Source organism: Pelodiscus sinensis, chromosome 25, assembly GCF_049634645.1.
Source record: "Pelodiscus sinensis isolate JC-2024 chromosome 25, ASM4963464v1, whole genome shotgun sequence".
NCBI lineage: Eukaryota > Metazoa > Chordata > Testudines > Trionychidae > Pelodiscus > Pelodiscus sinensis.
In genome coordinates, this window is record NC_134735.1 from 12,261,221 (window position 1) to 12,285,337 (window position 24,117).

The 24,117-nt window shown below is 46.4% G+C and overlaps 1 protein-coding gene across 3 annotated transcripts in view; it reads right to left on the bottom strand.

The window, feature by feature from the left end:
* Nucleotides 1-219: 219 nt before the first annotated feature.
* WASF2 (WASP family member 2) overlaps nucleotides 220-24,117 on the bottom strand; it is a 45,198-nt gene continuing 21,300 nt past the window's right edge. For all 3 annotated transcript variants that reach the window (XM_075908843.1, XM_075908844.1, XM_075908845.1), the window contains 7 exons: nucleotides 17,706-17,840; nucleotides 17,041-17,194; nucleotides 14,272-14,389; nucleotides 12,648-12,769; nucleotides 9,635-9,790; nucleotides 4,776-5,287; nucleotides 220-4,292 (listed from right to left, as the gene is read on the bottom strand). In XM_075908843.1, the coding sequence (XP_075764958.1) occupies nucleotides 4,135-4,292; nucleotides 4,776-5,287; nucleotides 9,635-9,790; nucleotides 12,648-12,769; nucleotides 14,272-14,389; nucleotides 17,041-17,194; nucleotides 17,706-17,840 (1,355 nt within the window). In that variant the 3' untranslated portion in view covers nucleotides 220-4,134. The remainder of the gene's footprint in view (nucleotides 4,293-4,775; nucleotides 5,288-9,634; nucleotides 9,791-12,647; nucleotides 12,770-14,271; nucleotides 14,390-17,040; nucleotides 17,195-17,705; nucleotides 17,841-24,117) is intronic.

The following is a 24,117-nucleotide window of genomic DNA, read 5'->3' on the forward strand; positions in this document are numbered from 1 at the left end:
CATGGCTGTGGGATACTGGTGGCACAGTTTCCTTTGGCCAATATGTTGGTAACTCCCAAGCCCTCTCAAGCTGTCACAATAAGAGCTTCTCAAAACCATTCTTACGGGACCATCATTGCCAAGGCCATAGTGGACGGGCTGAATCTTTGCCCTCTATCACCCAGAGGCATCATTCCCAACCTGCTAGCCCCATTCTCCAAAGTGACATGAACACAGATGTTGATTGGATAGAAAGGTTTTATCAAGATTTTTTTTTAAGTTTACATTTTTAAAAAAGGAAGATTTGTACACATACATTACAAACATTGCAAACTGGGATCTTCTTCTGGTGATGGGGGGAGACCAAGCAGACTATAAAAAAGCAGTATGAAAGCTTGGCTAAATAGCACCTGACAGAGGAAAACAGAAAACAGGAGAAGGCCAGATTCTGAATTCAGATTAGCAGGTGTAAAGGCACAGCTACTCCACTGAAGCCAGTGGTGTTACTCCTGGTTTGCACTGGCAGCACAATCCAGAATCTGTCACTGTTCATTCTGTGGGGTAAAACAAATAGTTGACCTCCATGCCAAGGATCTAGCGTGTTTTGCTGGTGAGACTTTAACAGGGTTTAGTTTTGCTATTTCTCTGCGTTCCTTTGGTTGGTGAGGGAGTAACCCCCACTGTTCACAACCCAGAGAATCCTTTCCCACGCCCTTTTTCCTTTGACACTGTAAGACTCATTTGACTTTTGTCTCTTCCCCACCAACACTTTTGCCCAGAGTAGGCCCCCCCCAGAACAAATGGAATAATTACTCTTATAAATATATTTATATTGTATAGGAAATAAGGCACTTCAGGAGCATTATGGCTCTTCTAAGTTCTATATCAGTCTAGACAGGAAAAAAATTGGTTAGTTTCTAAAATGAATCAAAAGGAATAAAGTTAACACAGTAATACAACCTGATCCACATCCCACTTCAAGGCTTTGTAAAAGAACGAGACACAGAAAACCTGACCAAGCCAGCGAAGAGGCAGGCTTGGCCAATCCAGGGCAGGTATTTTTAAAGCAGGTATATTGAAGAAGTCTCTGGGCTGTAATTCTCTCTCTCATGAAGTTATACTTCACACAGTTTCTTGGCCATCCGGGACTTACAAGAGCCCTTCTTTGGTTCTGGTCTGGTGCACTGTGACTGATAAGGAGATGAGAACCAATGAAGGTCACTGACTGCAGATGAGCCTCCAGGCTGGGTCCTGTAAACCTGTAAGAGGCATAACCTACGTGCAAGTGCGAGGGGGGAGGAGGAGAATGCTATGAGATGCAGCCAGGCACTACAGCTGAAAACGAGAGAGAGAATACTTAACCAGGATCGGAGGAAAGGCCCCCTGACCTGTCCAAACGCACACCTCCAGGTTAAACACTGACAGCTCCCCACATTATGTTCTTGGGACTGTACCTCTGGTCACACCAAATAAGTTAAGAACCCGCTAACCCAACAAAGTGGCCAGAAGGCCATTCAGCCAAACATGTCCCCATGGGCTGTAGGAAAGAGCCATCTGCACACAACCATCTTGCAGACAGGTTGTTCTTGGCACCTATTTTCTTCCCCTCCCACTATTCCCCCCCGGTTGAGGACTCATGTTTTAGAACCACTTCTAAGCACTTCAACGTCTTTAAAAGCACAACTGTTTTTAAACTAGACTTGAAGAAAACAGTGTTCCTCTCATTGATGAGATCTCTGATCTGTGTAAGTGGGCATGCACCTTTATGGCCACCTAGTACAAAGGGGCAGGCTTTATTGCATAACGATTTGGAAGAAAACAGGACAGAACCGGGACATTGGTCACAGAACTGTCAGGCACCATTGCTACTTCTCCACAATCCAACTAGTGATTTGCACACAAATGGACTGTCCATGTAAGGTCCCAAGGGATATCACATCTTGAAAAAAACGAGTGAAAGGTATATTAGCTTCCCCTTTAAGAAATGGGGTCAAGTGGGGGCAAAACAATTAACCCCCCCGACAAAAATGGCATTTGTATATTCCTAACTTCCAGTGCCCTGGAATGCATTATGGCTTATTGGCACTGGAGGATTGGAACTAACTTGACTCCTGTATTCTTGTCGCATCAGAAAGTAGTGTAAGTTTCACTGCCTATACCTTCCTAGGATACTACCTTACCCACTTGGATTGCTGTCTCAATATAGCAGTGCAGAGGTGTAATAAAACAATCTCATCGATGCTTTATGGCCAAACTAGAACATGACAACACCTGCACCCAAAAGTGCGGTCCCCTAGCCTTTATGCCACTTCATTTATTCACTATGTCAAGGGTTAAAAAAGGAAAAGGTATTAAAGAAGATAGGAAGAATCCAGAAAAGTGAGAATTTAAACACTAAAACAAACCCAAGAGGGTTTTTCTGGCAACATGACAACCTCTGGCTGTATCTGGTAACATCTTTGTTTTGATATAGAAAAACAGTGATAAGGCAAGTCAGTGAGGGAAGGGAAGGAGAGGCACGTGTTGGCAAAATACTTTCAAAAAAGTAAAGGCAGAACAGAGAATGGAGAGTTGGCCATCTTGTCAGAAGACTCCCTCTTGCATTGTCCCTCCTCCCTTAGTTGGATCCATGAATCACATGGGCTGGAATTGCTTAACAGGAAAAAACTGCTCTTTTATGTCACACTAAGACTTGGATAGTCAAACCCAGATCAGATATTAAATAAGCATCTGCTACACAGAGTTTTTTGTATCCATCCTGTTGGAGATGCTTGCATTCAACTTAAAAGGTAATAAAACTAATAAAACCTAAGTCAGCTAATCTAAAATCCCCATTTCCACCCCTCACCTGTAATGCACCTCCAGGGAAAAGATTAGGAATTTGTAAGTTTATTTGGTAAAAGAGATATGACAGCATTTTCTGGGAAATAACTGGGATGTGCAGTAATGGAAAACCACTAATATGGGCTAGATGTAATGCTACCGATGGCAGACTCAGATCTGAGAGATTCTGCAACATGTAACCCTCTCCACCGGGATAGGAGACAGGAGAACAGGCTAAATACTGGCATTGTCTGCTGTTCAATTCCCTGCATAAAGTGCACCATCGTCCTCACTGAAAAGCTGAACACAGTGCTGCTTGAATAGGCCAAATGAGACACTAATGCCTCACCTCCTTGCCCTGACTGGTAAATTAACTGTAGACACACAGAACGCCAAATGGGCCTGGAGCAGATCCGGCGCTGAGAGCGCCTCTCTTCACCCACCACCACGCATTACATCTCCTGCTCTAGATGCACTGCAGAGCTCACTAAGTAGCCAATGAAAACCTTCCAAGCACAACAGATTGGGTAGAACCTCGCAAGCGCTAGCTGTCACTGCTCAGTTCCCACAGCGCACCAGGGTGGGCAGGCAGGGTAGCTGGCCGTTGGCGAAGGCTGTCCCTTAGCCCAGCCTCCTTCATTAGTTGCGGAGGCACAGACCAAGCTACTGAGGAGGTAGAGGCAACTTTTAAAGAAGCCCGAACCCGCTGGCTTCCACGTGGTGCATCCCGCAACCCTACAACTCGAGAGATCTTTTTAGTTCTGGAATGCTGGGGAAATGGTGCTTCTATCGTCAAAATAATGGACTGTTCAAAGGGCTATGTAATAATGGGGTGCAGCCTAGAAGAGACATTTTAAGCCCATTTCCTAGCAGTAGTTCCATATGAACTGGAGAGGAAGGGACAGTTACGTCTACTATATCCTACACGCTGCTGCAATTAGAAAACTGGCTGAAAATGCCCTTCTTCTGAAGAGCCCTTTGGCTGTAAAAAAGGTCACTGGTCATAAAAAAGATCCACCCGTAGGATCTTTAACCCAGCTTTGTGCTGTGGCATTGCCAACATGGGGGTTTGAGTTTCTTTTAACAAGCAAGCACCATTCCACCTCCTGCTGGAAAACAACACTGCAGCCCTCTGTCTCTCAGAGCTGACCTTTTGGAAAGGCAAGCGCAAGTCGTGCCACGGCCAACGGTGGCTTGTTGACACCCCTTGGTGCATCTTCGGTTACTGGAGGAGACAGGTAAAACTAAAAGGTTTTGGCAACCTAGGAAGTACGTGGCTCTTTAAGAAAGGGGTCGGCCCAGCTAGGAGGCGCGTGGGGAGCAGAACCATGGTTAATCAGACCAGTCGTCCTCATCAAATTCCGAAGAATCATCCTCAGAGTCGCTGTACTCCACGGCGATGCGGCGAGAGAGGATCGTTGCTACGTCATTGCCTCCCACGTCCCGCTTCTCCTGTTCCCGCTGCTCCTCCACCTTGCGGAGCTGGAAGCCTGGCAAGGGGAAGAAGGCAGGCTTGAGATTTCCTGGGATCTCCAGTGTTGCTGCAGTGCTGTCCTCTAAATAACCCTGGGCAGGCCGTGCTCAATGCCTGGATCACAGCCTGCCACCGCAGCTGCGCAGAAGGGGCACAGAGGTCAAACCACAGACCGGCCTGGACAGGGTTGGAGAAAGGGCAACTGGAGGAAGCCAGAGGAGCTGGCTTTCCCCTCTCACCCCAGGCATTTCATGTGGCCGAGCTAACGGCAGTTTGACTGCAGCTTGGAAACTGCAGAGAGTCTTGTGGGGCAACATGCAAAGTTAAAAACTACAGGGGCATCCTGCTGGGGGTGAAGCGGGGAGCTGAGATTCTTTCCGGTTCAGGTCACCCACAGGGCATATTACAAGCAGTAGGCCAACAGCAGCGGGATGAGACCTCACTAAGCCTGCCAGGCTTAAGGGAGAGGAGATATGTAAAAATCACAGCTGGGACTTACCTTGACGGATAGCGGACAGCAAGTCACTTCTAGCATCACTAACAGGCGGCAAGGAAGATTTTGGCTTGGAGGCTGAGGAATCTGGAGGCGGAAGTGGAGCTGGTGCACCATCCATGCCACCGGAAGACAAAGGCGGGGGACCAGGAGGGGGAGGAGGTGGGGGAGGGGGAGGAGCACCAGTTGCTGGCTGAGATAAAGGTGGTGGAGGCACAGAGAAGTATTCTACTGTGGCAGGTGGCGGAGGGGGAGGGGCAGCAAACTCGGGGTGAGGAGGGAAGGAGGATGGAGATGGTGGAGACGGCATTCCTGAAGTTGGAAATCCTACAGGAGACGGCGGCGGGAGAACTCCTGACATTGGTGGTGGAGGGGGAGGAGCAGGAGGTGGGGCGAAGCCCGGCCTGGCACTGGATGGTGATCCAATTGGAGGAGCTGGTGGAGGATGGCTTGGACTGACCAGGCTGGATCTTTTTGGTCCTCCAGAACCAGAACCTCTCTGGTTGTCTACTGGGTAGCTGTTGCAGAAGGAAAGTAACAGGAGGGGTGGGGACAGACACACAAAGAACACCATTAGCTCTGAGCTCAGATCAGATGATACAGTCTCAGCTTTGGGGCAATCAAAGGATAGTCCAGCTATCATTTCCAACTCCGAGCTTTTACTGACATTCTCCAGGGCCCTGGCGCTGACTATCCTGCTGCATTACTCTTGGCTAGGAGAGCAGAACAACTGACAGCTGACACCGCAGCTGAGAGAAATGCTGCCGCACATCCCAATCAGTCTGCACAGTAACAGCACAATGGACAAGCCAAACACCTAACCTCTCACTGCTAGAGGCCAAACGGCCCCCTCAGCTCAGAATCTTCTAGAGCAAAGCCAGCCATTCCAGAGCCATTTAGCTGCGAGGTCAGATTTATTACATGCTAAGCAGGGATGTCTGTCGAGGTAACCTTTAGCTCTTGTTTTCTCTGCTATGGAGGTTCATATGCTATTAACACAAACTGATTCTTCACTGGAGCACTCTGGGTGATTATTTGTCACTGCCTGTCAAGGGTCTGGGGAAAAAGGCAAACGGGGTCCAATATACACTGAAGGGGAATATGGAGTCAAATGACTGAATAAACTTTGCATTAGCAGGAAACACTAGTGCCCAGCAAGTGCCCAGCAAGTGCTATGTAACTAGTTGACTTATTTTCTAAAAGGAAGCTTACACTGAATGCTAGCAAACAGAACATTTTCACCTCAAAACCTGGCAAATGTCACATGCAGCCTATGATGTTCATCTGATGCACCACAGAGTCTACTGGCTGTTTTATAATGACGGGTCAATTTACTTCCACCCTTTTTCTAAAAAAATTCGAGGGGCAGCCGGGTTTTAAGTAACTTCATAAACCAGGACAAAGTTTCATCTGAAGCACCTATCTCCGCTCTCACCCAGAGAGTGCCCACAGGATGGAGTGCCCAGCTCAGGCTGTGACAGATCGTATCTCCAACTCAAACTCACAAGCTATGCTGCCCTTTGACATGTTTTAGTCCAACTAGCACTACAGCATTTCTCACTCACTTATTCCCACTATATAGTTACTTTTGCCACCACTTTTCTGGTTCTTATGATTTAAAGCAGCATTTCTCAAAACGGTCTGTGGACCCACTCTGAGAAAGCTGCGACCAGACTGCTCCGGTTTGTTCACTTACCGGCTCCGCAGCCACAGAGCCTCCTGGCTCCCACTGGCTCCGGTTCACCATTTGCAGCCAAGGGGAGCCACAGTACGCCGCAGCCCAGGTCGTGCTGATTCCTGTGGCTCCCGTTGACTGCAAATGGCGAACCATGGCCAATGGGAACCACGAGGCTCCATGACTGCATGGCTGGTAAATAAACAATCCGGAGCAGCCCATTAGCATCTTTCTCCGCGTGGGTCTGCAGACCACTTGGAGAAACGCTGATTTACAAACGCTGACTTGAGCCTGTATTGGGCCTTTCTGGAGTTGGTGTGTAATGGACCTGACGCTGCAGAACACACACGTCTCTGGGAAATGAGGATGCTCTGTCCAGACCATGCAGATGTGAGGACCTCGAGACCTCAAACTATACCTTGCAATCGCAAGGATCAGAGGGGAAAGCGGTGCCAGTGTAGGAACGCAGGAACGGGGACTGTTTCTGTGCCGAGTGCTATTGAGGATGGGGGACTACATGCTCTCAAGCATTTGCATTTGAAGAAGGAGACAGATCAAACCCCAAGCAGGGCTAAGATTGTCTAATAGAACTCGGATTCTACAAGGATGGGTGCTTCAGCAAAGTAAGTCTATGTATGGAGAATTCACAGAGTAAGAAAAGAGGGGTAATGCTCCCCTATTATACAGGGTATTATAGGAGATTTGGGGCTTTAACTTGAGAGAGGTGGGCAAATGTAAGAGTGAGAATCTAAGGTGGGGTTGCTTGTGATAGGGGCAGGGCTCAACAGGCCTGTAGCTCACTTCCAGTTTCTCTCTTATGCTCCTAAAAGCCCATGGTTGAGGGTTTCAGCCAGTCGCCTGCAGCAGTCAAGAAGGGATTCCCCTCTCCTTGCAAAATATGGTCTGGGAATGTTTTTTAATCTCCTTTCTCGGAAGTGCCAGGCATGGCCATGGCTGGTGATGAGAGATGGACAGAGACGGCCAGGGTTCTGAGGGAGCACTGAGCATTGTCACTCTAAGGGACTTGCTTGGCTGGTTCTTACATGCTCAGGGTCTAACTGGTCACCATGTGTGGGGACTGGAAAGGAATTTTCCTTCAGGTCAGACTGGCAGTGATCTGAGGGGGTTTTGCTTTTCTACAGCAACCCTCACACTACACATGCTGCCAGATCATTAGGTACCGCTCGCTTAATTCCTCGCCACTAGGGGGCCCTTGGGAACTGACGCATCTTAGTCCTTCCTATTCTCCTGTGTGTTGTGATACTTTGGTTTGATTTTGCTTGGTAGGTTTATTGTGGGTGCTGGAAGGCACAGGGGCCAATTCCATGGGTTCTCCAAGGCTGGAGCATCTATGGAAAAAATGAGTAGGTGCTTACTATCCACCAGCCACAAAGCTCCCCCCCTTTCACCTCCCCATGGGTAATGTAGGCAAAGGAAGTTCTCAAAACTGCCTACACTGCCTAGACACTAGGGACGGCTGGGGCCACACCACAGCTAGCCTAGGTCCCTGGCCACTGGGAAGCGGCAGCCTGGCTCCCCAGCAGCAACAGCCCTCTGGGTGGCTAGGGAGGATCAAGCTTGAAGGCTGGGGTTGGGGAAATTGTTGAAGGGGTGTGATCTCAAGGGGAAGGAGTGCAGCTTGGGCTTGCCTTCCCCAGCTGGGCCTTCGCCCACTGTTCATGCACCTCCCCTTGCCGGCAGCCCCACTGATCAACTTTTCCCTCTGCCTCCCAGCACCTCCTGCTTGCCTTGGATGTGGATCAGCTTTTCTGCAGCGTGCAGGAGGCACTGGGAGAAAGAGGAGCAGGGACAGGGTGCGTGTGGGGAGGGCAGGAGGCAGAAAGAAGTTGAGAAGAGGTAGGACTAGGGCCTGGGGTAGGTGGTGTGGGGTTGCACCCCACTCCAGGTAGAGAGAGGGAAGTCGAGTTTACACTTGGGGTATTTGGTGGCCTTTGATGTACACAAGGTCTGACTAGATGATCTGGTGAATCCTTCCAACCTGAAACTCTACCAATGGTGTTCTCTTGCTATGACTGAAGGAGTTCACTGAGGAGATGTCTGAGCCATTAGCTATTATCTCTGAACAGTCATGGAATGCAAGAGAAATACCAGAAGACTGGAAAAGGGCAAATAAAGAGCCCATCTGTGAAAAGGGAAATAAGGGCAACCCAGGAAATTACAGACCAGTCATCTTCACTTCTATAACAGAAAAGATAATGGAGCAAATAGTTAAGGAATCCACTTGCAAACATCTAGGAGATGATGAGGTGATAAATAACAGTCAGCATGGGATGTGACAAAAACAAATCCTTTCAAACCAACCTGCTAGCTTTCTTTGACAGGGTAACAAGTCTTATGGATAGAGGGGAAAAAGCGGTAGATATGGTATATCTAGACTTTTGTAAGGCTTTTGAAACAGTCAGACATGACTGTCTCATTAACAAACGAAATGCAACTTAGATGGAGCTACTATAAAGTGGGTGCATAACTAGCTGGATAACTGTGCCCAAAAAGTAGTTCTCAATGGTTCACAGTCATGCTGGAATGGCACAACAAGTGGGATTCCATAGGGATCGGTTCTGGATCGGATTCTGTTTATATGTTCATCTGTGGTTTAGATAATGGCATAGAGAGTACACTTATACAGTTTGCAGATGATACCAAGCTAGGAGGGGTGCTTTGGAGGATAGGATAATAATTAGGGATGTAAAATCCCAACTAATCAGTTAAACATTGGGTTAACCTACCACTTAGGCAACTAAGTGGGATCCCAGGCAGGAGACCGCTCCAGTCCAGCTGGAGCAGCCCCCACCCACACAAGGCAGGCTGGAGGCTCCTGGCACCAGCCATATGGGGGCCCAGCAGGACTGGAGCAGCCCTCCACACTCGCCAGGCTTTGGGCAGAAAGCTGCTCCTGGGGAACTGGTTAGCCATTATCTAGTAAGCATCATCTGGTAAGGGTGAGGCTTACTGGATAACCAGTTACCTGTTCACGTCGCTAATTATAATTCAAAATTATCTGAGAAAAAAAGAGAAATGGTCTAAGGTAAACAGGATGAAGTTCAACAAGGACAAATGCAAAGTACTCCATTCTCGGGTCTCAATACAGTACTTGTTACTAGATCAGCTAACCCCATCGCTTTATACCATCCATTATTCCTCTGCGGCCAAATGGGTCCTGGAGGTTTACCTAAATTCCAAGGGTGGTGGAGGCAGGTTGTCGTCTGGGTAGGATGGAGACGGTGGAGAGACGGAATCAGACTGAGGTGGTGGTGGATAGTAGTTCATTTCCATGCTCTCATCTGAACCAATGCTGCCATTCTGATACACCATGTTAGAGGGATATCTAAAATTAAAAAAACCCAATGGAACAGTGATACTTAATTTTTCTCCTGGCCTCATAGAAAGGGCACTTCCAGTCTGGAGCATCAAGGAAACAAACACAGGAATACAGCCATGCAGGCTGCTCTATCACAAGTAACCTCGTTATTAGAACCCTACTGAATTCAAAACTCAGACTAAGCTCTTCTAGCAGGAATGTCTCATGTTAAAAGCACAAATAAACCCCTAGTCTTAATTTGTGCCTCTATGCACTACCGTAATACAAATAATTATTTAAAAGGGATATAATCAGGTTCCAAATCATATAAAACGGTTCCTGATCTGTTTCCTGAAGCATCTTAGATTATTAGAAATTGTTTAGATTTTTAGAGATTTAAAATTCGCTTTCACTAGTTATGGATGTTTACTCTCTCTCTCGACAATGGACGTTAACCAATTATCTCACTTTTGTTTAGTGTTAAGATCTAGACAAGTTTATTTTCAGATTTTTATGCTTCAGCATCATAATTCAGTGTGAGGGTTGACAACACTTCAAGAGAATATTTCTGATTTTTGAAACAAAACAAGTATTTCTATTAGTTGTCAGACTGAGAAAAGCTTGCTCTTAAGGCTGGAATATGGACAAAAACTGGACTTGACAGACTCCTATATACATCACACACCCTGTGGCTGCAAGAAAGTCCTAATGTGACCACATGCTCATCAGGGTAAAGGCTATATCGCCTCTTGCATGTCTGGTAAGCGCCTAGCACATTGCAGATGTAATCATAAGCAAATAGCAAAGTATCCAAAGCTGAAACAGTATTTTGTTTAGGGTCATCCCTATTTTGACAGTAGAGTAAGATCATTTCAAACAGTGAAACAAAAACAAACACTCTTCAAGCCTCAAATCAGAGCCTACAGCAAACTAAAATGCATTGAAGAGTTTCTAGTGGAAAATAGAGAAAGCAAGAAAGCAGCTGTCATGAAGTCAGATTCATCCTGCCTGGCCTCAAGTTAACTGATAAAATAAAAAAAAGCAGGTTTTATTTCTAAATATAAAATGTGTGATTCTAAGCAAGATTTTCGTCAGTGAAAAGAGCCACATATGCTAAGAAAAGACCTTCTTGGGAAGTGCATGTTGGGAATTCTGTTTCCTTCACGCCAGACTGGTGTCAAAAGTTAAATTAAATCCCGAACAGCAAGCTCTGAAAAGTGATCAGTAACTGAAAAACTTGGATGGGAGGAGAAATGTCTTAAAATTTGAAACATGAAGCATAGCAGTATTAGAAACATGAAAAAGCAGTATTAGAAATGGTGCCCTATAAACAAAGTTGAGACAGACCTTTGTGTGGAAAAAAAACTGACACAAAGCAGTCAGCTCTGGGAACATCTGCTTGCCCTACTCACTGGCTTTCCTTACCATGAAAGACTACTACATTAATTCAGCCCATAACCACAAGGAGACAAAGGCTACTAAAATTATCTCACTAACAGAAGAACGGCTATACAGGGTCAGACCAAAGGTCAATTTAGCCCAGTATCCTGTCTTCCAACAGTGGCCAATGCCAGGTGCCTCAGAGGGAGTAAACAAAACAGGTGACCATCAAGTGATCCATCACCGGTCACCCATTCCCAGCTTCTGACAAATAGAGGCTAGGGACACCATTCCTGCCATCCTGACTAATAGCCAGTGATGGACCTGTCCTTCATGAATTTATCTAGTTCTTTTTTGAACCCTATTAAAAGTCCTGGTCTTTACAACATCTTCTGGCAAGGAGTTCCACAGGTTGACTGTACATTGTGTCAAGAAATACTTCCTTTGTTTGTTTTAAATCTGCTACCTATTAATTTCATTTGGTGACCTCTAGTTCTTGTGTTACAGGAGCAAGTAAATAACTTTTCCTTATTTACTTTCTCCACGCTGGTTGTGATTTTTAGATCCCTATGATATCCCCCTTAGTCTCTTCCAAGATGAAAAGGCCCAGATTTATTAATTTCTTCTCCTATGGCAGCTGTTCCAAACTCCTAATTATTTTTGTTGCCCTTTAATGAACTTTTTCTGGTGCCAATATATCTTTTTTTTTTTAGATGAAGCAACCACATCTACACATAGTATTCAAGATGCTGGCACACCACAGATTTATATAGAGGCAATAAGATGTTTTCTGTCTTATTCTCTAACCTTTTAAGTCATTCCTAGCATTTTCTTTGCTTCTTTGACTACTGCTGCACATTGGGTGGATTTTTCAAAGATCTATCCATGATCATTCAAAGATTGCTCTCTCTCGAATGTTAATAACTAATTTAGTCCCCATCACTGTATGCACACAGTTGGGATTATGCTTTCCAACATGCAGTATTTTGCATTTATCAAAATTAAAATTAATCTGCCATTTTTCTGTTCCATCACCTACTTTTGACAGTGCTGCTGCTCAAATGTAGTGGGTTAATACAGTTCTGGGTCAAACTGGTGACCCAGCTGTAGAGACAAAAGACAGGACTATGCAGCACTGTCTTTTGTTTCAGCAAGACCAAACTAGCATGGTTACATCTATTCTACCAGCTGTAGAGAATGAGTGATGATTGGGTAATGGGACTAAGTCCTTGATATTTCTGCATCTCTCAGATTGGGGAGCCAAGAGCAAAAGCAGTTTTGCTTTTGAAGACTATTTGCACCACCTTCTTTAAAATGTTTAGCTTCTTGATTTATTTCTCAAGTTTTAAATCAACAGACAGATTTACTTCAGAGAATGTGATTAGCAGGGATATCGACCCACAGGGCAGAGCAGAGCTGGAGAAATTGCAGATCAGGATGAACTATATTACCATCAACAATGCCAGACTGCTTCTCCTTCAAGGAAGCAGCCAGATTCACTTACCCTTGTTTGTCTTTTGACTCCACAAACTCTTGGCCCATTTTCAATTTCTCCCACTCCTCCTTCCGGGTTTTGATTTTCCGTGGATTCACATTCCCTCGGTTGGGATTATCCTTTTTCTCTTTCTGGAGAAGAAAAGAAAGGCAGACCCATTAGAACTGGAAACTTGCTTGGGTTTCGTCTGTCCTTATTTCCTCTTACTGAGAGGGGTGGAGAAGAGACAGGAACAGCTACAAAGATCTTGGGATTCTTTGAGACTGCAGTAGAATGAATTTAGTACTGGCGGAAAGATTAAGATTTGTCTACGTGAACAGTTAGAATGTGGTAAGATGAGGCACCAATCCACCTTGAACTAACCAGCCATGCACTACATGTGTACATGAACAATCAGTGCACAGGAGGTTAGTACAAGGTAGATTTACACGCCAACCAGCTACTGCAGATAGTAGCATAGGGATGAGCTCTCCTTTATGCTCCAGCCAGGGTGCCTCAGTTATGACCAGAAAAGAACTTTTCGGAGGGAAAGGGCAGATCACTTCCCCACGCCTAGAGCTTGCCTAAATGGCATGTTTCTATGCACCAAGCCAGGGTGTTCATCTATAGCGCACCAGCTTGCTACATAGCAACGCCGCATAAGGAAACTGCTACAGGGCAATGAACGTCCTGGCATGCCATAGTATCAACAAGAGATGTTACTGCGCAGGACCATTCATGCCCTGGCTTGCTACACAGTAACTTACAACCTAGACAAGCCCCTGTTGTGTCTTTGGTCTTTATGTTGAGGCTGCCAGCAAGGACATCAGTAAGTGGCAACTGTTAAGTGGGTGGTTTTTTAAAAACACAGATGCCTGCCCAAAATACTGGGCTAAAACCAATCCCAATTCCAAGGACTCTGATATTCCAGGCCTCTTTCCTATATTTTGAGTGGAAGGTTATGATCTATTTTGAGATCTGATGATACAATCACTTAAAATGAAGTCAACTTTTCTCAAAACTAAGCCTTAAAGGTATAATCCTTTTCAAATGCTACAATTATAAAAAGATACTCAAGTGCAGCAACTGGACTAGTGTGATGGGGGGGGTTTTTTGGGAGGAGGGGAAGGGATTGGTAGTTTTACTTACCTTAAACACTTCCATATATTAAGAAGTGTAATTGAATTTTTAAATTTAACGCACCTCTTTCAGAACAGGCATACCCATTTCCTGGTGACAATATTTCGGGTACCTCGCAGTATACTAAAGGTAGTAAATGGGCACTTTAATACAGATATGTCTAAAAACGGCTCTTGCCACCCAAGAGACAGCACTTACAGTGCTAATGTATAGAAGTCCAGAAGACAGAAGGTACAAAGCTATGGAATGAACTAGCATCACCATCCAAAGCACATGACATTCAGAAGAACAATTTTTTAAAAATCTCTCCATTGTACTAAGTAAGGATTATAGTAACAGGCAATAGGGAGGGCTTTTAAGTATAATTGTATACTTGACCATATCCCAAAAACCAAGTGAAAGTGCAAACTTGGATTTTGAAGACAAACTGTCTCCTATGAGTCTCTAGCTTTTCCTCCTACCTTGTCTTTTCTATTATTTCTTTGCTAGCATGCAGCAACAAACATCCCCTCACCCTGTGCTTCCGCTTCTCTTTCATGATATCCTTGGTGTCCTGTAGCATTTTCTCTTTCCAAAGGTCAAAGAAGTATGAAGGGTCTGTGTAGAACTTGAGTGCCTCTTTGCCATCATCCCTGGATCAGAAACACAGAGAAGGTGCCAGTCAGGTGCTTGTATGATGCCCAAAGATACCCAACAGGTGACAATTTCCATGAAACTGAAACAAAAGGCCAAACATTTTGTACTCTTCCCCTTCCCCTTCAAATAGGAAGCATATGAGCTCTTGAGGAGCAACCCAGTATCTTAAAACCATCACCAAACCACCGCTTCTCAGCAGTGGCTGAATAGTTAAAGCACTCAGCTATGGTCCTGAAGGTTGCAGGTTTGAGTCTCATTTGATTTCACACACAAAGCCCAGCTCCAGTTCACCCAGCTGTCAAATGGGTACCTGATGCATTGGGTTAGGACAGTCAGATTGCTGGCCATAGCCTCCTACCTACATCAGCCTGATGAGCCAGGGGAACTCTGACCACTCCTCCAGCAAGGCCCTAAGTGTGAGTCTCCTCTGGTTTCTGGATATACAGTTTGATTTCTGTACCTTAGGTAAGTGGCGAGAACTCCACTGAGCAGCCACTAACAACTACGGAGGCGGCAGCAGCTGTCTCTCCCCCTGCTCCCTTGTCCAATATACCCTCTCTCCCCACACAGGCTGCTTCTCATCCTTTTGCTCCCCAGACTCTTTTCCAGATAGCCTGCTCTGCAGCAACGTCAAGGGATACAGGCTTACATGCACGCACCTCCTAACGCTGAACAGCATTCTTTTAAGCCATCATCTCCATCCTGCCCAAACCACTCCCCCCCACCACAGCAGATCAGGCTCCTGTTACTTCCTCCCTCCCGATACATTCCTGTGTTTTGGGAAAAATCTTCTCCACTTAGAAACCTTCAGACCAGCATCATCCCTGAAGCTCAGGAACATGCATCACATGCACCCCCTCCTACTTGGCAGTAGGACAGCATCTCACAGAAGACAGCTGCCTCCAGCTATCTGTAATTACTTTTTACCTGTTCAAAAGAAATTTATGGATGTGGGCTAAAGCAATATTTGTATTCTGACCCTCTGCTCTATGACTATCAACAGCTGTGACACTCAGACTTCTGAAATTAAAAAAGTCAAATTAATGATCAGCATTACCCAAAAAAGCCAGTTTTATGACTTCATTGTTTCATTTACTGTAGTGCCATTTATCCACAGTTAAACAGCAGGACAGTGAAATATTTAGTTTTTGTGTTTCTGTATGTGTGTGCATGTATTCTCACAGCAAAATGACTGACCAAGGATTCTTATTTTATTACCTATAATTGGTTAGTCTAGTAAAAACCTCCTGATTGGTTAATACACTAAAATTATACAGTGGTTTAACATCATGTACTGCAAAAAGCCACAGGAAACACACTGAAGACAACTGTGGATCATAACACTTAGGGTACGTCTAGACTACAGGCTGTTGTCGACAGATACTGTCGACAAAGAGCATCTAGACTACAGCCAGTTCTGTCGACAAAGTAAGCCACTTTGTCAACGGAGAGTCTAGACTCTTTTGAAAAAGCATAGTGTGGATGCAATAGTGCCTTTTGTCGACAAAAGGCGTTATTCCTCGTAGAATGAGGTTAACCGCCGTCGACAAAACTGCCGCGTTCAGTCAACTTACTGTCGACAGAACTCGGCGTTAGTGTAGACACAGGCATAGTTTTGTCGACAAAGTCCACTTTTGTCGACAAAACCCTGTAGTCTAGACACAACCTTAGTCTGAGTTAGGGATGTGAACGACTCGACTAGTCTATCAGAAAGAGGCAGTGGGGGACGGGGGAAGAGGAGGGTGTACTTCAAAGCGGTAGCGCCACCTGGAGCCTGGGGCCAGATCCTGAGCTCCACGTGGTGCTGCCACTTTGAAACACGGCATGCAGCCTGAGGCCAGCTGGAGTGTCCCCACGCTGCATGCGGCATTTCAAAGCGACAGCGCCCCATGGAGCCTGGGGTCAGCAGGGGAGTCCTCAGCTGACCCCAGGCTCCATGGGGCACTGCCCCTTTGAAACCCCGTGCTCACTGCAGCGCTTTCGCCTTTGAAGTGTAGCAACAGCCCTAGGACTAATCGACTAGATGATGCAAATTGCATCGACTATTCAATTAGTCAATTACTTGAAATTTAACATCCCTAGTCTGAGTATCCCAGGATGAAGTAACAGGTCTTGAGCGTTAAGCAGAAGGGCTTTTTGCTGGTTAGACAGTCAGGATCTAGGCTGAGTAAGTCACTCAACACCAAGCACAGACCAGATAATGCTCAAAATCTAAAGAAGTCTGATGCACCCATTTGAGTCAGCATCGCATGCAAATGTATGTCCTGTAGTTTCCAAGACGGCTCTTGGAAGGGGGGACATGAGATTACACAGGGAAGCTTGAGAAAATACATCACATACCTAGTAATGTTATGCAGTACGATCCAAGATCTGTCTCTCTAAGGCACCATCACAACAGCAATAACAGGTAACTATGTAATTTTTCAGCTACCTCCATCTGTACAACCCCAGAAACAAAACTACAAATAATCCAGCTAACCTGCCCGAAGGACTCTAGTTAGGTGACTCCATTTCCCTTAGGGGCTAGTGCTTCTCGATAAAGCTAGTGTGACCTTGGCCATCGGGTGAGCACCTGTCTCCATTGGCTGTGGTGGAAACGTTCCTGACAAGGGGGAAAAAAAGAGCTAAAGAGGGGCTGCCACATTACCTGTAAGGGGAGAGAATGTTGAGAGGTGGAGGTGTATTGCAGATGTTATATGTTTCCAGGACAGGCACTGGGAGGGAGTCTCTGTCAAAGAGCTTCTGGTCCTGAGTGGTGGAGCTTTTGAAGGCCTTCCTTGTATTAATGCCTTGTAGGGACACTAAGAAAGAAGGAAACAATGGAAAGAGAAAGTTAAAGACAGTTCAACGTAGGCGACTGATACAGATGGCCAAATAGCTACATCTGATTGCAGTTACAATCCCAGCATGCTTAGTGTTTTCTATGGCTGGGTTCCTTTTCCCCCCCACAATACTCTCGAGACAAAAACTCCAATCCTGTCTACAAAGGGTTGAAACTGTTTCATATGGGTCTCAAGAAAGGTGCTAAGGTGGTTTCAAATTTCAGCATAAATACAGCCTGAAAATCATGCTGCCGCTGTCTGCATTGAATAGCCAGCCACTGGACATGGAGACTTGCTATGACTCTAGCAGATAGAATTGTTTGGAACCACTTCACATATCTCTAGCAAAGTGTTTTTCAAGGCAGTTAGGGCAGGGGAAACACATGAGCCTCTAGCATGCTTCCCTCTCATTCCAAGGCCATGAGCTCTGCTGGTTAGATGGGGCTCTTTAGCAGGCTTGGTCTGCAAGTGCTGTGCTCCGCTCCATTACCTTCTTCCTCTTTGGGATCCAGCTGAGTGACTTTGACTTGCAAGCGATCGACCCTCTCGACTAGAGAGCTCACCCGAAAGGCAAAGGTGTTGGCCTGAGTAAACAGCTCTCCAAAAATGTCCTCTGCAAATTTACCTGGAATATTCAAAGCGCTTTATTACACTCTGAGCTGCATTATCCTTTCCACTTAATTCTTGAGTCCTCCTGAAATCTCACCCCCTCCCCCACACTAACCAATCTCCTGCTGCTTCCACATTAATCAGCACACTATTTTCTGGCCTTTGCAAGAGCTACATTTGTTAGTTTCAAGTTTGGAAATGTTGATCCCACCCAAGATATTTAGTGTCCTGTGTGGATACAAATTTTTTTTATCTGCCTCTACATCTGTATCTCCAAACATGAGTTGTGGATATTCACAGCCACGGATACCTGTGGATATAAAGTGGATATCTGCAAATTTTCAGTAAAATCCTGTTTAAAAAGTTAACCAGTTAAACATTGCATTTGACTCGGATCCTGTGGGCGCTGGGGGGCTGCTCCAGAAGCATCCCCACCCACCTACAGCACGGTGGGCCCCGCTGAGCTGGAGTAAGGGGCTGCTCCAGCCTGTCTTGGCCGCTGGTTACCTGGTGAGCATCACCCGGTATCCACATCTGCATCCGTATTTGTAAAAAATGAGCCGCAGATAGCTGCATATCCACAGATTTAAAGTGGATATAAAGCAGATTTGCAATATTCTAAAGATACTAGCACAGACAGTGAATTGATGCACCACTCCAGCTAAATGTGATCCTTCTAACGGGTCTTTAAAACTACAATAAAACACAACTGAAGCATATGTCTTAAGTCTTGAATAAAGTAACCAAAACTGGTCGACATGAGCTAAGTTGACAGTGTGCTGTATTACTCTGTGTCAGATTAGCTGGCAGTCCCTTTAGGGTTATATGATGTTCTGTTTATTAACAAGCAAATATAGCTAGATTTTACTGCTGTATGGTACCTCAAAGGGCTCCCAAATTATAAACTACTGCATTGCAGTAAGACCTCCTGAATGGTAACTGTAATCTAGAACTACCGTATTTTCCGGCGTATAAGGCGACTGGGCGTATAAGACGACCCCCTAATTTTCCAGTTAAAACATAGGTTTTGGCCTATACTTGCCGTATAAGACTACCCCCCCTTCCGAGGCAATTTCCTTCTTGCTGGAGCCATGATGGGGTCTTTTCTACCAGCCATTTGTTGTACACCCACTTACAGAACGTCCCTAATCTTTTAGGCCGCTGGATGTGCGGTAATACAGTACTGTAGCTTCGGCTACATACAGAACGTCCCTGTGCTGATACTGTATGTACTGCGCTGAGCTAATCCCAGCAAGCGGTGTATTCTATTAATGCATACAAAGCCTGCTCGGATTGGCAAAGGTTGTAATAGCCCGCCTCTCTGACTCAGCCAATCCGAGCAGGCTTTGTATGCATTAATAGATGACACCGCTTGCCGTGATTGGCTCAGCGCGGTACATACAGTATAAGACGACCCCCGATTTTTGGGGGATTTTTTTTAGTATAAAAAAAGTCGTCCTATACGCCGGAAAATACGGTATATGGTCTATTCAAATCTTCATCCTAAAGCCTTAGCCACATTCACAGACAAGGATACTGACCTTCTAGATTCTACAGATAGCAGCACCTGAAAGACTGATGCTTTCAAGATTATTATATACACACACCAGGCGACTCTGCCCCCTGCTTGCTATGCTCACCAAAACCCCTCTCACTGGCTGCTGTTGCATCTTACACCGAGCCCAGCTGCGCTCTCCATGGCCCCAATTCACTCGCACCCTTCTCCGCTCCCACCCACCATACCCCTGGATGGGCCCCTCAATCTGAATGCTCTTGGCCCATCCCACCTGCTCGTTCCCTTCAATCGCCAGCTAGTTCCCCCTGCCCACACCCATCCCACTCCTGCCCCACCCACCAATAAAACAGTCCATGGCCCACAGCCAACCCTATTCCTTGCCCTACCTCCATTCTCCATTCCCACACCCCCATTCCCTTGCCTCCATTCCTACCTCCACCATGCTCCCTAATCCTCCACCATCCCTCCCCCCACCTCCATTCCTACCACTCCATCCGTCCTAACCCCCCCATCCCACACTGCCTATCCCTATTCTCACCTCCTTCCTATTGTATATTCCTATACCCCCATCCTTTCCTAGCCCCTCCCCTTCCACATCCCCACACTGCCCATCCCTCCTCCATTCCTATATGCCCTCACCCGCACCATCCCACCTTACCACACCGCCCATCCCCACATACACCCTTATCCCCTTTCCTTCCTCCCTCCCTATGCACGCCCTGCCCGCTCCCACGAACAGGCAACCTAACCAGCAAAGAAACAGCACCAGGTCCCTATGCACGAATTTCTGGGGGGGGGGGGGGGATTGAGAGGGGGGGCTGCTCCAGGTGCTGTGCCAGCAGGATCTGAGCAGTTGCCTGGAGAGAAGGGGCAGCAAAGGTGGCATTGCTGGGGTGCTGTGAAGCGAGAAAGGGGGATGTCTGAGGGCAGACGAAATGGAAAGGAGGCAGAGAAAGAGGGTCAGAGAGTGCAGGTGCCTTTGGGATGTCAGGATACACATGGAGGATGGAAAGAGGGCCAGGGAGCCATGCAGGGAAGGGGTGTGTCACTGGGCGCTACCATGCAGAGGCAGGCACACCCTGCTACTCCGCCACCCCTTGACCACATCGCTCTAAATACTGCTGGGCCTCCCCTCTGTGATGCCTCAGGGCTTGCTGGACTGCAGCGACGGGTTCCACTGGGGCGGCTCGGCATTGGGGCGGCCACTCGGGGCGTGGCAGAGAAGGGGGCAGCGAGTGGCTGAGGACACAGAGCCTGCCTCCATTCCCGGCATGAGTGGGCCACACCCCAGGCCTCGCACCAGCTGAAGCAGATCCCTGGGCTGGGGGCTGAGAGCCCCAGCCTGGGAGGCGCACAACCTTGCACCCCTGCCCCCGGACAGCAAGCCTAAGCTCAGCCCACCCAACATACATAGTCACCCACCATAGCCAGCTGCCAGAAGGGAACATGGCACAGTGGCTGCTTTCCCCCAGCATGCAGCCAGCACCACCCCTTAGCCACTAGACCCTGCACCGCCTCCCCTGGGGGTCTGCTCCCGCATGGCGCTTCAGGCCCTTTGGCAGCCGGGAAGGCCCCCAACTTCCCCAGGTCCAGCTGTCCTGTAGTCTCTACATGGGGTCTCCCCTCCAAGCAATGGCAGCAGCCCCATTTCCTGCGGCAGGCTGATCCAGAGCAGTGCCCAGGCCCTGACTGGTATTGCTCCCTGCCCCGGACACTGTTCGGGGACCAGCAACACCGTCTGGCAGCCTAACCTGGGCAGATTCCACCTCCGAAGGGTCCTACTTGTTCAGCTCTGACCGCAGCCTTTCAGGAGGTGGAATCTGCCCAGGCTGGGTTGCCAGGTGGCTTTGCCAGTCCCCAAACAGTGTCTGGAGCAGGAAGGCCGTGCAAGGATGAAGCTGCCCTTACCCCGTCTTGTGAGGAATCCTGACTTGCTAAATATTTATGGCCAAGACCATCAAAATCAGAAGCCTGAAGTTAGCTTCTAATCAGTGGTCTGGCTTTCAAGAGCCCCACAGAGCCATCGCTCCCCCCGAAGTCAGTGGAGCCCGTCAAGAGCTGGGCACTTTTGAAAAACCCTGCCAGTCCATCAGGAGCTTAAATGAAGATGCAACTTCAGAGCTCTTAAAAAAAAAAATCTTGGCTTTTAGCACAAGAGATACGGGTAAAATGGAAACTGCACTTCTAACAGGTGATTCCAGAAGGAAGGAAGTGAAAAAACACTCGGCCATTATTCAAGTCCAGCTGTTTCCATGACATCTACGAACCTGAGTAGAGTCTGCTCTTTGAAGCAGTACCAAGCTCAAGCCCCTTTCCCTGCAGTCATTTTATACAAGCGTGCTCAACTTGTGTCTTTCAGAGTCCCAGCATCTAGGCCTACGGCCGTTGTCTCTATGCAGGTTGCGTATAATGTGTTTCTCCTTCCTGTATGCCTGGTTTTAATACGGGGCACTACCTTTGCCCTGCTGACACATCTTGTCAGCTGTTCTGTGTTAACTCATAAGAAGCTATTCAATCCCTCAGACACAGGAATCAGACCGGTATCATTGGAACTGGCTTTCATTAAGCATCCACTCTGTTCTACCTCACTGTAAGAGCAACTCACACATTTCACAAAGGATGACACAATGAAAGGAGAGGGAAGACTCATCTATAATGCAATTTGACAGACCTCATAGTCATAGCCTCATGCAACAAGATTGTTATTTACTTCCATTTTAACAACATCTGAAACCCATTTCTGAATTTCACAAGGAAAAGGCTACAGATACTGGGAAAAACCAAACTGTTGTTTTGCAGTGTTGAGCAGTACACTTTAACTATACAAAGATGAGACAAACACAGTTACTTGCACTGGTCCAGATGCTTGGGTGAATTCCTCTAATTGCATAAATGTGTCAACATGCAGTTACTGCAGAGGATGCAGTATATGCTTTTGTATTTCATGCACATTTTTGGACGCGAGCAGAGATTAGTTTTCAAGGATTTAGCTGCCTGATTGATTTTAATTCAAGAGTGAAAATTACAATCAAGATTATCTTTATCCTGCATTGGCTGGAAGACAATGATTTAGTAGTTCCTTCCCATTTCTAGCTTCTATGATTCTACCGAATTAACAGAAATGCACAGACTGCCTCTCCAAAGTGCTACCGGCTGTCATAGTAACAAAGGGCAAACTCTCTGGAACATAAATGCTGCACAAGTTTTATGTTTGTGCCTTTGTAAAGAGGTAGTGGTGTACTAGGCATGGCTGATTATTCATTTGACAGGTCTGCTGTCACTTACTGAACTGTCTTCAGATTACTACAGTATTCAGCACATAAGAAAACATCATATTCCCATCTTCAAAATAATGTACAGACAACAAGTATGGTTATCTGGGTTTCAACATTCTGCAGTAATTAGCCCAAAGACCACAGTACTTAGAATTCTGTCTTCAACCCTGTGGGTGCATATGGAAGAAAATGCTCATTTTTATTTCCCTCCCTCCCCATTACCCTCAAATAAATGTACAGTGATGTGCATGAGCATCAATAAGAATAGCCTGTTTCACATGAGTTTCCCCTACAGCCCTCTTGGTTGTGTCTGTGATTGGCCCTCCCCCACACCCCAAAGCGAGGCTCCCTTGGTACCCTCCTGATAAAGGAACCAGGCTGTGATGTGGCTTCCAGCACTTCTCTCTCTGTGCTGAGGGATAAGCAGAGGTGCTTTGAATATTGTGAAGTGCATAAAGAAGGTCTCAGCCTGAGGGATCTGGCTGGTGCTCTGTCACACTAACCCCTGGCATGCCTTTTGGATTTGGATCAGCTTACTCTCTGTATTTGGGAATTAAAGAGCTTTGCTGCCCTCCCCCTCCTCATTTCACGTGCACATGATGGATTTTAAGAGAGCCCTGATGCTACGCAACCATCTCAGGAATCACATCTAACTACCACACAGTGAGAGTCAATTGACAACGGATGTGTAGATTGGTCTTATCCATTGCTGCACATTGATCTTTTCAGCAACAGACAATGCAAGGCCTATTGGTATCAGTTACTTGTGAACCTTGAAGCAGCCCAGGGGCTTTAGTGACAGTGATGTGTTTTCACTATTGCAGAAATAGGAAGGATTGTGCCTGGAATCCTCTCACCCATGTTCATGTTGCACTAGAGAAAGGGTCTATCCTGTGAAGGAAACATAGGTACTTCCAGAGTGAAATTAATGTATGAATCTGTTTATCAAGGCATTTGCAGGCCAACAAAGCGATACTGAGCAAAAGGGGGTTAAATCTGAAACCAGAACATTTTAAAGGAGAAAAAAGATGTTGGTACAGCACAGCCATTCTTTCAGTTTATTTTTGTTATAAAGCTTGGGCCCAATATTTTCACTCTGCCCCTCATAAGCCTATTTGCTAGCTCACCAGAAAGCCAAACCATCAAGTGGTAGCCATTTGTGCCGCTGAACTAACATGCGGCCTGCAAACTCCAATATCTGAGGCAATTCTTAGTCCTAATTGGGGACTTTCAGCCTTGTAATGCAATAAATGTAGCATGAGCAATCAGGCCAGATGCGGTGTGCTCATTCTGATTACCTTTCATTAAAAGTTTTTTATTGTAAATTTAACACAGTTGAGCTACAATTAATAGCCGATGCAATACAGGTGCATTCTCTAACAAGGGACTGGCCACTCCGAGTCTCCCATTTTATAGCCCCGAACCGTGCTCCATCCTTCAATCTACAGTTTTGCTGCAGCTCTTCTATTCCCCTATTCTCCAATTTTTTTTTTTTAATTGGT